The 15,804-nt window shown below is 39.6% G+C and overlaps 1 protein-coding gene across 1 annotated transcript; it reads left to right on the forward strand.

Annotated features, from left to right (window-relative positions):
* The first annotated feature begins 6,786 nt into the window (after window positions 1-6,786).
* LOC109472052 (C-myc promoter-binding protein-like) lies at window positions 6,787-15,393 on the forward strand. Its single transcript, XM_019771627.1, has 8 exons — window positions 6,787-7,121; window positions 7,768-8,262; window positions 9,760-10,014; window positions 10,359-10,476; window positions 11,210-11,267; window positions 12,389-12,496; window positions 13,217-13,281; window positions 14,049-15,393. Exons 2-8 carry the CDS (start codon window positions 7,894-7,896, stop codon window positions 14,183-14,185), a joined length of 1,110 nt encoding a protein of 369 aa, XP_019627186.1. The 5' UTR covers window positions 6,787-7,121; window positions 7,768-7,893; the 3' UTR covers window positions 14,186-15,393.
* The last annotated feature ends 411 nt before the right edge of the window (window positions 15,394-15,804 follow it).

Here is a 15,804-nt window from a genome sequence, read left to right on the forward strand (position 1 = left end):
TTTTCATGGCTGGAGTTTTGGCTTGTCTTGGCTCTTTAGTGTGATACTGTTTTAGTCGTTTTGAGCTGTCTTTTTTGTATAATCAATCAATCAGAAAATGAAAATGAAATGAAATGAAATCAGTCAATCAATCAATCAATCAAAGCTTCAGTTCTTGGCCATAGACTTAATATAATAATTAGTGTTTTTATGTTTTTTCATGGCTGGGGTTTTGGGTTGTCTGGGCTCTTTAGTGTGATACTGTTTTAGTCATTTTGAGCTATCTTTTTTGTGTAATCAATCAATCAATCAATCAATAAGTCAGTTAATCAACCACTGAACAAGCAGATCCACTTCCATGGCACTGATCCTAGGTTTATACCTGACCATTAAAGAGTTAGGCCACACCAATTTAATTTGTTGGTTCTCGGATTTTGTCAGAAAAAACATGAAGCGACAGGGCGAAAAAAAATAAATTTTTAATAAAACAGGTTTAGGCATCCTATTATAGCCCCAAATTTTATGATAGGAGCCATGAAGTCAACACAAAAGGTTGTGTTACTATTTAAACAATGAATTTTGAACTTTTAATCAAACCACTGCATTGATAGATGTAAACACTGCAACAGCTAGGAAGAAAAGGACTTTCCTCAACTGTTGGGGGCAAAATATGAGCCTTTTTGAGTTGATTCAGAACCAGAATCTTTTTTTTTTGCAAATCAGAAAAAAATGAAGAGGCAAATCCGAGAACCAACAAATTAAATTGGTGTGGCCTTAAGTCCAGAAAATTGCCTTTCCCGTTAGCTGTGTTCTGATAACTTGTGTACAGTCATGCAACATTTTCTGTTTTGTCTAAATGTAAGGGTAGTAAACAAGGTACATGTAGTGACTTGTAAGACTAATGTTATATAATTTAGATTATAGATGCTTGAGTTAGTGTTTCTCATTTTCATACATTTGTCCACCAGTTTAACTCAATTTTCTAGCAATAAGTCATGCTACACTTTAGCTGTTTATTCATTCAAAGAAACAAAAACAACAAAATATATCATTGCCAATTGCACATCATGAATCAGCCATGAAGCCATCCCCACTGATCCTAGGGTTAAGTACCTACATTAGAAGGTCTTAGGGCTGAAAATTGCCTTAGGCCTAGGAAAAACAATGTTGTGTTTCCTGTTTCTGTCTTGAAAATAATTTGGGTCGGTAGGTAGGGATCATCTTTTTTTTCCTTTTTTTTTATCAGACTTTGGCAATCTCTAGAGATTCAACTTGTGATCCAACATGTACAATACAGTTTTTGAATATCCTTGGTTTAACAATTTGAAGTAAAACTTGCATGAGGACACTTTCAATGTCAATGTTGAAAAACATATTTTCAATGTCAATGTTGGAAAACCGATTGTTCAATGTTTCATCATTCAGGGGTCAGATCTAGAAAAGGTCAATCAGCTCAAAATATTTATGTCCCTTACACAAATGCACCCAGAAAAAAGGCTAGGGTTGGCAGTTTTTTCTTGGGTTGGCCAAGAAACAGGAAACACAACATTTTTTCCTAGGCCTAAGCTCATGTTCCAACAATTTGCTACAAAGTGCTTTTTGTGGCGATGGATTACCCCATAAAATGTGGGGCAGGGCAGAGAGCAAGCGGCCCAGTTTTCTGTCCATCAGCAAAATTGGTTTTAAACCAAGGCCATATTTCTCATAAATCATCATTCAGGACTTAGAGGCACCAAAGCGACTTTAGGGCAGTCAATTTTCGGGTCATTTTTAAAAAATAAGTTTTATAAGTTTTGTTGCAAATCCATGCCCGAGGGCTAATTGCAGGAACAGAAGCAAACATTTGGTATAAAAACAGACAATTAGGCCACACCAATTTAATTTCTTGGTTAACGGATTCGCCACTTCATTTTTTCTGATTTGCAAATAAAAATAAAAATCCAGAATCAACTGCAAAATGCTCATATTTTGCCCTGAACAGTTGAAAACAGACCTTTTCATCCTAGTTGTTACAGTTATTCCATCTTTCAATGCAATGGTATCATTAAAAGTTCAAAATTCATTGTTTAAATTTTGAACCAGCTTGGTGTGTTGACTTCATGGCTCCTATCGTACCATTTTGGGTCCATAATACGATGCCTAGNATGCCTAGACCTGTTTTTATTTTTTTTTTTTTTCGCCGGCCCGCTCCATTATTTTTCTAGAAAAATCCTTTAACCAAGAAATTAAATTGGTGTGGCCTTAGTACACATAGAACTACTGATAACTACTAAGAAACTACTAGTAAAAACTACTGGGTTTGACTTCTTTTTTAATGCAATAAGTTGAATCAACCCTATCTGATAGCATATTGATAAGTGTGAGGCAAAAAATGTGCTAAGAAGTGGCAGTAAATATCAATATCAGGCAGATTTCCTCATTAACATATTGTCTCTTATGCCACCTTGAGATTGTAGAAGATGCCTAGGTAACATAAATATTGTATCTTAAACTAGAAAAGTAACATTTGCCAAGCAAATGCATAATGTTTACCTTCGGACATGGTCTGCTCTGTTAATTCTTACTCAAACACATTCACATACATGTACTACTAGTATATGGTGACAGGAGCAGAGCAGACCATGAAGTTTGCAACATTATGTAACCCAACACCAGTCACCATGGTGACAGACGTCAACAAATCATGTCATTGGCCAGGTCAGAGGTTAGTGTTTGGAACAGAAGAGGAGGAGGAAGAAACTGAGTAAAAACAATATGTTTTCCTTCTGTAAACATAATAACTATGCACTTTCCGACTGTAACAGTCTGCTTCAGGGTAAAATTACTGTAGGGAAATCATTGACACATCAGGCAAAACCACGACTGTGAGATATCTTATGGATCTGATACCAGACACTTGTTTTTGTTGCTTTTTAACTTCGGAAAGTGCATAGTCAGGGCTCGAAATACCCATTGGCGCACTGGCGCGGCGCCACCTGATTTTGCTTGGCGCCACTTATTCCTAAACTCAGGTGGCGCAGCGCGCCACCTATAATTTGCGTGGATCGAGCCGCTAATCGCATGGATCAGGCCCCATTGTCGGCACAATCTTGTGAATTGTCGATGAATTGTCGATCTCGCCATGACGCCACAAAGAAAACGTTCTCATTGGTAGAAAATCAGACACCTCGCTGGCGTTTCACAACACAATTTTCATGTAAACAACTCCGACTGTCCTTGTTTACATGCAAAGCGCGCCGATACAAAATCCTGCCGGCCGCCCGACCGACCGCATGCGACGCTAAGTTTTCGGCGGCTCGGCGGAAAAATAATCCATCCCCAGAAGAAATTTTACGCATGAAAATAACAACTACAACTTGTTTTCGTCGTTATATGAGTTTCTGAGGCCGTAAAATGTTAAAACGGTTGAAATTTGTCGGAAAAAACAGCTCGAAAGACAGAATGAAAATGGCCGACGCTGCTTCCAACAATGTGGTCAAAGGTGAAGATAGCATCCAAGCGTCCAAGATACATGTACTAGTATTACACGCATGAAAAAAATTTTTTCGGCAACGACAGAAATAAAAATTCACTCGTATTTTTAAAAGGTTAATTTGTAAACATTACCGTGAAATTTTCCGAATTTATTGGTTTCTAGTGTCAGAATATAATGTTGTTTCTATGAATGTGCGGTTGGATGCTGTGGGGGCTTTTACAATTGGGAGAATCAGATATTAAGAGCATGCTTTCTTTCTTTCTTACTTTCTTTATTGAGTGTCTCTAAATTTTTTTTTAGTATGAGTTTATAGACATAATCACATTTTTATTTGTTCAGCTGTGTCAATATGTGATTTTGTTTGGGAAATATGATTGGGTTAAAAAGTTTGGTATATATTAATTATGTCCGTAACACCTTAGGAATACTTGCTCCAAGTTCCAGGTAATAAGTACATGTACAATTTGTATCATGTATTTTTCACTTGTTGAACTTGTGGAAGCACCGTTGGCCCCCGGTTAGGGGTCATCCGGGGAACCTATGCCCAATTTTTTTTTAAATCAAGGGAGCTAATACCATTTTTTATTAGATTTTGAAGATTTGTCCGGGGGGTATGTTTATTCCGGGGGGTATGTTTATTTGGCAGATGAGAGTAACATTATCCTTGCGCAAACGGAGAACATGGCGCACGTAACACCACCCGCATAAGTGTGCCGCCATGTAGAGGCGTGGCATTCCCACGGCGGCAGCCCTGTGATGAAGTGATGTAAAGGTGGCATTCTTTATTAAAACGTTGTTTGAGAGCTTTTGTGTTCTTTACATTACTTTATTTTATAACATAAAACTTAAGTAGTTAACTAGAAGAAAACGTAATAGATATATTAGTAGCAGATTTGAAGAAAATGATAACTTGGAAGTGTTGCCACTTGAATACTGATGGCGCCACCTGGCTTTTGACTCAGGTGGCAACATGCGCCACCTGGCTGAAAATGGAGCTACAGGCTCCATTTTAATTTTTCCCTGAACATACTCTGCATGATTCAGCTCCCTATAGAGAAACTAATAGCTTTGGAGAATGGTGGAGATAACTGGAGATGGAAGAAAAAAACAGGCAAACATCTTTTGGGGGAATGCAAACCGTGTCCAATGAATTCAGAACCCCTAGCAGTTACTCCCCAGGCTTCAGTGATAGGGATCCCTCACAAAGCAATGTCGGAACGCATTGTTTCATGTTTTTAGCTTTGTAAAGGCATCCAATGCAATTTCAGAGCAGCAATGCAAAACATATTCTGGATGAGGAAATCTGTCTGGTATTGAAATTTGCTGCCATTTCGTAGGATATTGTCGTCATTTCATACATTGTACTTGAAGCGTTTGAAACAGCGCAAACCGTCAGTGGAGAAAACTGAAAGTTATTCCTACTTGAGAATGTATGAGCTGTCCAGAATAACTATCTCTTCAGGGGGTTTCAAACCGTGTCCAATTATTTCAGTGCCCCTGTAGACAGCCCAAGGCTCTGTATAATTAGTCCTGGAGGGGAATATAAAAAAGTATTCCTCTATGTGCAGTGTGAGATATGGAAAGTTGAATTAGATATTCCTTATGAAGTGCAAGATATGGAAAGTGGAAAGGAGAATGGAAAGTGGTCTTTGAATTTCATGCTATTCATGCCTTTGGCATGCAGTTGAAACTGTCAAAGAAGACAACACGGGAGACCAATAGAAGCTAGTCTATGTGGACACCTGTCACTATAGACAGGATTCTTAATTATAAATTGTGACTTGAAGAAACTTTTTAGATATTCCTCTACCTGCAGTGCAAGATATGGAAACTTTTAAGTTGAACTGAGGGTGGAAAATAGTCTTTGAATATCATACTATACATGCATTCAGCATACAGTCAAAACTGGCCAAGAAGACCAGTACCAATACATATAACAACTAATACAGGCTTCTGTATCTGTATAGCCGGTATAACTGCCCTTCGGCGTAACACACCAGCTTCTGTATCTGTATAGCCGGTATAACTGCCCTTCGGCGTAACACACCAGCTTTGCAGGCACGCAGCATAGCGGCAGCTGGCTACATTATGTCTTACCTTCAGATCTGTATCCAAATCAAGCTGTAAATTGAGTGATTTTCTGTTCCATCCAAAACTTAAGCTTGACCCTGAGCCCAGCAAAGCCAAGCAAATACTGACATCTTCATTCCATTACAGTTGACTTAACCCTGGCTTTGCCTTCCTGTTATCTGTTCAAATCTAACCACAGAACACATTAGAAAACCATTACAACATGTTAAGCCTCTAAAGAGGAAGCTATAATTATGCTTTAATGAACGTTTCTTTGGATCTCCCATGAGTGTACATGTATTTTAGTTGTGTAAACTTCCTTGTGCTTTTATCAGTACAAAAATATAACCACAGAACATGTTAGGGAAGCACTACAACGGGCATGCAGCAGAAGCCACCTCACAGTTCCACTGGCACAAGGGATCGTGGGAAAGGTCAAAGGTTAAAGCCCCTCAGAAGTAACAGCATGTAAAAGTACATACATGTATCCTATAGAAACATTGCAAACATTTTTAGTGGCAAAGAATCGTTTACATTAACTTTCACCTTAGACCACAATGTATAATGGCAGCAAATGTGCACTCAGAACTGTGAGATGGCTTTAATATTTATCATTTACAGACTGTGGTTCTTCTTCTCGGCACTCTTGGCATCTTCAGTCTCTTCATCATTAATCTACTGACTAACCACTTCCTTTCATCTATGCCTATGTATCACTATGCACAGCTTGTATGTTTGAGAAGAAAGCCCTCTCTCACAAAGCCTGTTCCAGCATGTTGTGCAACTGATGAAAGCTAACAAGAGCAAACTTCTTTGTGAAATATGGTACACTTAATAGCTAAATGAGATGTGATACATAAACAGTTCTTGTATGATTTTATCAGTGGTTGTGGGTATACATAATATGGTGTTACCATATACAAGAACTACCGGATACGTGTTCATGACAGCAGACTGTTCATATGTAGGAGAGACCAACAGGCATAGAAAAGTTAGATAGTGTTGATATTATGTATTGGGCCAGCGTTTAAGCCCATACAGTTTATATTGTATCAGAATCTGGGAAAAACTTCATGTGTTAGATCAATGGCTACTATGACACAATATGAAAAACATGTCCACTTCACTGCACATATCGTCACTCAATATAGTATACTGTACTTGCATGGCTTCTTCAAACTGCTTTACTTGCTTGTACCCTTCAGTCTGCCACTGCTTCTTGTTAGTGGCGTCAATGTCCCTGTTGTTTGGCTAGAGGACATGAGATTGAGGGGTCATGGGTTCGAATCCTTGCATTCTTGGCTAAACATTGTGTCCTTGGATAAATGGGTACCAAGGTTTATCAAGATATCTGACTTCAGTTGGGGAGGTAAAAGGCAGTGCTAGGAGAGGGTTGGGCTCTGCCTTCCAATACCGTGTCCAAAACATTTGCCTTTTACATTGTTGGACAACGTACTAGCTGCATGGAAACAGCCATGTGTGTGTAGTCTTTGTGTGTAAGTCTTGTGTTCCCATGTAGAAAGTTGTGTGTTATACGTTACAGGAACAGAAGGACAGTACGGTACAGGATCCCAAGCCAGATACTTCCACCTCACAGGTAACTCTCCCGGCCACATCCATGCATGCTTCACAATCACCAGTACTCACAATCACTGCTCTGCAATATCACCAGCCGATACTAACAAATCTTCTAGATATTCTAGCCATTGATCATTATTTGTATACGTATAATTTTGCACAGGTGCATAGAGTGGTATGTGTACATAGAACGGCTATTGACTAATCATGAGAAATCATTGATATATGATATAATGTTGATTGTGCAATGGATTATGACTGTCTGGTATATGTGTATAGTCTTAGGCTACCAGTATTGATTGTTCTCTTCCGATCAGAAAATAATTCTGGACTGTCAAATGGAAGAATGTTTTACTATGAGACAGGTGCCTTTTGTTTATGTCATTTCTTGAGCAAGTTCATAGAAATGAATAATATCTTTAACCAGGATAACTATAGGAGTAGATAGAAGAGAAACTACGGTATCTCTAACAGTCAACCAAAATGTGTTGTGTATCCCACATGTGACATTGTATAATTATGAAGACTCCATTCAGAAAGGGTGCTCCATTTTGTATGAAGCAAAGTTAAAAAATAATTAGATCACTGTCAGCTCTCAAACAGAGTATGTGCAATCAATGTCATTCGTACGACTGTAACTGCAAATATTACTTCAAATTCTAAAGCATGTGAAGCTGAGCGTAAGGGGAGGTGTGGTCGCCAATCCGCGGGTGGTGGAGATTCGCAAGGAGTGCCTCGGGTCCTTCAAGTACCGCCCGCAGCCCCTCCCCGAGGCCGTCTGCTACCTGGGCATGGGTGACAACGGGGAATCCGAAGCCAAGAAAAAACCCATCTGGTTGGGGAGGACTAAAGTCACGCCACTGGAAAACAAGCTGAACAGGCCCAAGTCTAAAAGTGTGGACGCCCTGCTCGAAGACTCCGATCCGAAGGTCACCATTACAAGAAGCGCAAGTCTAGAAGGGATAAGGTCTGCAGTGGAGAATTCTGCTCAATCTGATGGTGTTGGAGATACCGCGTTGACCAATCGCCTGAGTAGAAGCGTTGGGAGCGGACTGGATGAAACTGGTTCCGAGTCGCCGCCGCCGTCGTCATCAGCGGCGCCACAGCGAGTGGTGACGGGACTGGACGAGACGACAGGACAGGTGGATAGCATGGACACGGTTTGTACACGTCCCACAGAACCATTTACACCTGTTTTTAAACGCAGCTGGGATGGCAAGGATCAGGCTTAGGTGATTGTGTGCTGCGCTAGGTGTCACAGTGAATGATTCTTCTCAGACAACATTTCAATTCTCACAATGAAAAAACATAACAGCAAAATCAATTGACAATTCAATCATACATTGCTAGTGATTGCACTCGATATGTAATCACACATGTCATGTATCGTTCACAGTGTTTGAAAAGCCTTTGATCTTGAAGGAACTTGTCCCTGATTGGTGTATGTGTACAACATGATTATTGTCGGAACCAATCACGCGTGTGGTGCTATCGATTACATTAAAAATCATTGCAGCAGTTTGACTTAATTGTAAGGAGTCCTTGTAGTTCTTTAAACCTATTCAGATTCAATTACTTTGTTTTGATGTACAACAAATTACTGTTTCCAGGAACATGTATATTAATTAGCTTAGTAATTGATAGCCTGTATGCACTTGTTGTCCAATGTTGATCATGTACAAGTACAATGCAAAACTAATTTGCATTATTGAGGATTGTTGTCAAGAAAATTTTTATCCTTAACCTTCTCTTTGCTTAAGGCGTCTATATACACAAAATTTGTGTTGTTTGCAGAAAAAGTCACTAGGAAGAAGGTTAATTACACGGCCATATATATTTTAAACATTGTAGTTTACAACTGCATTTTATAAAACCGGCTCCACCAAAGGTGTCATCAATAATTCAAAAGACTAAATCAAATTCAGCAAGTTTGCTCTGCTGCCATTGAGATCTTTCAATATGTTGATTCCGTAGAACTCCTAATTCATGTAGTAGTCTGTTTGTCTATGAATATTTCAACTTTGTACAGTACTGTGCAATTGTTACTGCAGTATCATCTAACCTATCCAGGGAATTTCAATATGGTCTATAAGTCACTGTGTGAAGGTCATCTATCTAGCATGACTTCTTGTTTCTATTTCCAGAGATAAGTCAGTGCCTGCTTAATACAGGACAGATAGAAATTAGATTCCACAGTTGGGGACCTGTGTGGTGATACAATGTAGCCAGTATTCCAGTCTCCTTGGTCAGTGAGGCCAATTTTTTTATCCCCTAACTGCTTGATCTTTCTTATCATTTAGGTTCATCTTCTGGATTTCTAGATCACAGATGCAACGTCTCCAAGGCAGACAAGCATATGCTACTTCTTCCCCGGAGAGCCGAACTCTTGTTGTGCTTCCAGCTTGTTTTGTTACTGAATAAAGAGACTCTTTTTTTACAGCCAAGTGGTTTATTCAGCCGACATTTTAGTGCCCGTCTGTCACCTCCCTCAGGGCAAATCTGACTGGAACAGTGTCTACTATATATGCAGTCCCAAACATCAGATTTGCCCTGAACTGATTAAACCGCCTGGTTGTGTTAAAAGAGTCCCTTTATTCAGTGAATTACAAACCAAATGAAACTATTCAGGGAGCATGGTTTGTTGCCACCTCCTGCAGGAGTTCCTGGCAGTTGCGTCGCAGCGCCCGCAGCCCGACCCCATCACGGTGCCGTACCTGAGCCCGCTGGTGCTGCGCAAGGAGGTGGAGAACGTGCTGGAGAGCGAGGGCGACGGCTCACTCACCCGCGCCGACTTCGTGGACCAGCACCCCATCATCTACTGGAACCTGGTCTGGTACTTCCGCCGGCTGGACGTGCCCAGTAACCTCATCGGACTGGTGCTGTCTGCTGAGATCACCACCAAGGCTGCAGAGGTATGGACCTTCTCACAGATTGTCTAAAATTGATAAATAGAAAGTAGAAAGGTAACATTTGCAAAGCAAATGCATAATGTTGTACCCTCACAAATGGTCTGCTCAGATAATTCTTACTCACATTCATATATATGGTGACACTGGAGTCTAAATCCCTCATGCTATTAAGTTGCAACATGACAAAACCCAACACTAGTTACCATGGTGACATACATCTGGTTCAGGTCATTGACCTTCTGTTTTTGGAGAGGAGGAAGCAGAGCAAAAACAACATAATAAAGATATACACTACAGTGAATGTAAAACATATGCCTGTTTTTTCTCCATTGCTTTCCCCTGTACAGATCCCCAAGCAGTGGCTGTCAGCGGACAGTAAGCACGTGTGTGTGAAGGTTCTCTGGGACAACATCAACCTGCACGAAGAGCCAGGCCAGCCTCTGTACCTCATGTGGAATGCACATGGTACTAATATGAACTCTTTTACTATCAATGCTGAGGTCACATTTTCAAACAGACAGCTCTCAGGAACAAAAGTTACAATATAAAAAAGAAGAAAACACAAATACATTTTAGAAACTGACCATGAGTACTATTTGTGTTATAATCTTGATCTGAATTGTTAATTTTTTGTTGATGCTAACAACCTGACTGGGCCATGGTTTGGCAAGAAAGTTATTTAATTGCAATGCAGTGTACATGGGTTTGTGGAAAGCATAGCTCAAGAAACTGTGGATGGAACTTTATGATATTTGGTACAGTTTTGTATGTGGGTAGGTGACGGCAAAATTTGATCAAAATTGTGCATCACCTTGTGGCTTTCTACGGTAGTGCAGCATAACATTTGTTACTATAGTATTGTTTGTTCTAGACTTTCTATGGTCAGATAGCTCTTAGGCTTGAGAAGAGGTGGTGTAGGTTTGGGCCCTCTAGCAGCATTATTTAAAACTGCAGGGACCAATTTTGTCTCATGAGAATAACTCAAGAATGGATTGATAGATCATGGGTGGTGATTTTTGTTACGTAAATTGACATAACTGGATGCTAAATTATGCAAATCAAGTCTATAATTTTTGTCACCATTCTTATCTTAACATGCTCTTCAGTATAGGTACAGCAATGGAGTTAATTTCAAGATAATTTACATGTTCTCATATGTTATGTCTTTCTTTTTCTAATGGATTGTTTTGGTCCACAGCTCAAAAGTCGTCCTTGGCACATGCCCTGATCACAGAGGAGAAGCTGTCATCTAAGCGGTAAGTTATCAAACATAACACACACACACTCAGTACATTGTTCTGTGAAACATACACTGCACAAACTTGCATTAGGCCACAGCAAGTAATATTTATGGATGACATCCGCGCGCGCATTAATTTTTGCCTGATTTTGGAAAAAAAAAAATTTTTCTTGCCTTCTGACAGTGGTCACCATGCCGAAAATAGGCCAAGATGTCTGTTGCCATGCCTGAAGGTGGATGGCAGATAATTATGAAGAGAGGAGACGAGACAAGGCTCTGATTTTATGTTTTGTTTCTTACTTTGATGCAGTGATATGTGATGTTGGCTGTGTATATGTGATGTTCCCATTGAATCAAAACCATTTGTACAATGATTGAGTCAAAATTTCAAAATGTAAGAACCTTGTTTTTTTCGGCCCGCCTTGTTTTTTTTTTGCCCGCTCGCATTACATTTGGAATCTGTGGAGGATGTCATCCATAAAATTTACTTTCTGTGGCCTTACAATTACATTGTATGTTCAGCATGAGGTGCAATTTGCCATGTTGGTAATTATATACTAGTACTACATGTACTGTGACATTTCAGGTATTTATTGATTCTTTCATGTGCAATTGTATTAGATGGCAGTTAATGTGCTTTGAATGAACTTGTGTACTTTTGTCATGTTTGTATAGCGTTGCACTTTTTCAACAGGCAAAAGCATTTGATGAGGAATGATTGATAAGGAACACTGTAAATTGTGAAATATTTGTGGTGGTTTTACATTCATAGTTTTCTTAATCCTAAATCATTTTACCGTAAAAATTTTGTTTCTTTTGTTCTTAAAAATTCACACACGTGTGTGGAAGAGGTAAGAGGAGAGGTGATACATGTATTACCTTTTCTAGCTCTCACCCTGAAAAGATGTACATCATTAGAAATAATTGAACATACTGAAAAAAACATCAAGAACAAAATCAACCATAATGAAACCAAGGACATTATATACAGACATTATATATATTATATAATGTTCTTGATTAAACATAAATTAACTATATTAATAATGCACTATACCTTATTACATGACAGCAAATTGAATAGCTATTGAAGGTATAATTGCACAATGGTAATGTCATTTATCCATTTGATACCAGGTTCATGCAGTCCATTGTGACAAGTATCCAGAGTAATGACTTGCTGACTCCTATGAAGTACATGCTGCAGGAGTACCACAAACACAAGGCCACACAGGGGAGACACAGGTCAGGAAACATCCTGTAGTCCTGTAATAATTCATGGTTTACTGGCAAACATTACCCGGGCAATCACAGCCTTTTATAGTGCTGAATTGATGCAGGGTTTACAATCAGTTTACAATCACGTGAGAATCAACCAATAATCACAAACAATCACAAACAATCACATATACATGTACTTAGAACATATTAGCTCCACACACTTTTAGTGGAACTGTCGCAAGGGTTTGTGCAGCTGCCATTTGGCGCCACCAGGTGACTTTCCCCAACCGAAGTTAGGTATCCATTCACACCTGGGTGGAGTGAGGAAAGTCGTGTAAAGTGCCTTTCCCAAGGTCTTTTGCAACTGAAGGTCGAACCTGGTTCTCACCATTTCATTCGTGCATGCATGAATTTTCACCTTTTTCCAAAATAGGTTTTTGACCATACAAAGCAGCTGCAAATTGAGCAAATGTATGAAGTGAATTGAAAAAAAAATATTGGAAAACAATATAGCCATAGAATGCCATAGAATGCCAAAATCAATTCCAAAAGAAAAGGAGAAAATGTGAGGAAATCAAAATGAAGTGTCTATTACTAGTATTTGCCATACCATACTCTGTGTGTTCAGCCATCTTGTTGCATGTGTTATTGAAGACAGATCTTGCATGCCTTACAACATTATACTGATGGTAAAGTTGTCTTTGAACTCACTCCTAGTTTTCATGTTTCATCAATATTCTACAGGAGTATCTACAGAGAGATACTATATCTGTCCTTAGTATCTCTGGGAAGGGACAACATTGATCATGGTAAGCTTGCTTATTTTATAGTCAAATCTTCAGCACTGTTAGTTGTATGGTAAAAGTTCGCTACTGAGAATTTTATTTTAATCTTCTTTTCTTTTTCGAAAAACGGTTGCCTATCAAAATGACCAAATTACATTTTTGTTACTTTCCACTCCATGCATGTGGTATGTGCAGGTAGGATGACAGCACCATGTGAGTTTTGAAATGCACCTTACCTCCTACCATTCTTTACTATACCTTACTTCCTAACTTAAGGAAATAAAGTCTCTGTTGTCACATATGCCAAGCTGCCTGCTATTGTTGTTTGAGCTAATTTAACTGCACAAGGTATGAAAATTAATAGCAAAGAGCAAGCTTACATTTAGATGTACACATTTTATAAGAGGAAGTTTGGATTTAGTTTAGTTCTACCTCGTGTTTTGAAAGTCTACCACAGACTTTTTACAGATCCCATGGCATGCTGCGAGATGCTCAGTACTATGGCTAGAACATTGCAAACAACATCCTTACTTTGACGTGACCACACGTATGGTTTGCATGTCTGCCGTGTCTGATCCAGTGTATGAAAAGTATATTTGCCCCCTTCATTTCCCATAGTGCCCTGTATCTCCCAGCATGCAATTGGATCTGGAAAGGTCTATGTCAGCCTTTGTAAAAAACAAAATGGCTACATTTCACCTTTGACCAAGCGCAAACCACAAGTGTTCCGTACGAAACCATTCGTTATAGATCTCGGTCAAACATGCCTTCCTTTTTCTCACCCTGCACAGACGCTTTTGACCGCGAGTACAAGCTGGCATTCAGCCGCCTGTCGGAGGACCTGCAGGCCATGACACAAGAAGACGACAAACCGCCCAGCGCACGAACTCTGTGGTGTCGGCGCATCTTCAGCTCTCTCTACCTGTAGCTCAAGCTCCGCTTCATGATAACTTCTTCTACTTGTGTATAATCTTTACTACTTTTTATTTGCTGCTGGGGTTCAAAGTTTACTACCGATAAGATTTATCAATAATTGCCACCTGACTAGTTTACTTCTGCCAAGTGTTCTGTAAGAAAGGAACGTGTATATAGCTGTGAAAAAAAATGATACAGACATTTAAAGTGTCTTTGTTTGCAGTCCATGTTATATAGATACCTGGTCTTGCAAGTGAGTATAAGATTTTTGCTCTAGATGGCTCTACATGTATATTATGATGTTACCAATGATAGGAGCTATGGTTTTTCTGCATTTGTACAAGCAAACTTGTGGGGAATAGTTTAAGGAGTAAGGGATGCTCAGCACTGTGCAAGTAGATTTGTGGAACTCTGGTAGAAAGCAATGAACATTTAACAAAAGTAGAGGTACAACACACAAAGAAGTTTGTGGTCCTGTAATTCAAAGTGTTAGTTTACTGCATGTGGTTAGTTGGTACATATATTACAATTTATAACCTTAAAAAATTTCTTAACTTCTCATAGCCCACAAAGTGCAGATTTTGTGGGATTTGAGCTTCTCGTTTTGTTGAGCCTAAGGTAAGAAATTGGCACCATGGATAAGTAGCCTTCATTTGTGTGATAGCAAGAAACTTACAGATACAATATTTCTACTCAAGGCTGGCAAAACTCCAGCTGCATATTGGAAAGGTTAGATTAGCCTCTACCAGGCACAGCGGATCGCTGAAAAAATAGTACAAATTGGCCGAAATAAAGGAATAATATACCAGGGGAGGTAGCCAATTCGCGACCCGTGGGGTTGGATCTTCTCCAATTTCTACTATTTTTCCAGCGATCGGTGGTGCCTGGTAGAGGCTAAGGTTAGATGGCATCAGGACCTGATGTTGTGTCATTTACCTAGTAGTTACGCTAGCGGACACAAGATCAAGTGGTCATGGGTTCGATTCCTGGATGTACTTGGCCAGATGTTGTCACTCTCTCAAACTCTCTCAAAATGGCAGTACCAAAAGTCCATGTCCAATAATACCACACAGTGGTGGATTTTTAACAACCCATTTCCCCATAGCCTCAGATGGCTATGGGACTATCTTCATCTTTATTACCTTCGCCAAGAAGGTTATGTTTTCAGAGGCGTTTGTGTGTCTGTCTGTCTGTCTGTCTGTCTGTCTGTCTGTCTGTCTGTGACCACGATAACTCGAGAAGGCTTAAATGGATTGTCTTCATACTTGGTAGGTGGGTAGGTCTTGATGAGACCTCAAAATGATTAGATTTTGGGCCCCCTGGCGGCTTGCTGTGGTACTGCAGCTGAACTTCCGGTTTTGATATCTCGTGATCTGGACATGCTAGGGTCACGAAATTTGCATGGTAGGTAGGTCTTGTGCTGGGGAAGAAGTGACGTAGGTTTGGACCCCCTAGCGGCTTGCTCTGGAACTGCAGGGGCATTTCTTTAAAAATATTCAAAAGAGGATAACTCAAGAACCGGTTAACGGATCGTCATGATTTTTGGTATGTAGGTAGCTTAAGTGACGCTTGATATAATTATGCGACAATTATGCAAATCTAGATGTAATTTGCATAATTTATGAGGAAATT

Source organism: Branchiostoma belcheri, unplaced genomic scaffold (genome assembly GCF_001625305.1).
Source record: "Branchiostoma belcheri isolate BF01 breed outbred unplaced genomic scaffold, Haploidv18h27 scaffold263, whole genome shotgun sequence".
NCBI lineage: Eukaryota > Metazoa > Chordata > Leptocardii > Amphioxiformes > Branchiostomatidae > Branchiostoma > Branchiostoma belcheri.

What these genes read in the sequence shown, in the direction of transcription:
- LOC109472052 (XM_019771627.1), top strand. Translation starts at nt 7,894, where the DNA reads ATGGGTGACAACGGGGAATCCGAAGCCAAGAAAAAACCCATCTGGTTG. An exon ending in TCACCACCAAGGCTGCAGAG is followed by an intron (nt 10,015 to 10,358) that starts GTATGGACCTTC and finishes TCCCCTGTACAG; the next exon opens with ATCCCCAAGCAGTGGCTGTC. An exon ending in GCCACACAGGGGAGACACAG is followed by an intron (nt 12,497 to 13,216) that starts GTCAGGAAACAT and finishes AATATTCTACAG; the next exon opens with GAGTATCTACAGAGAGATAC.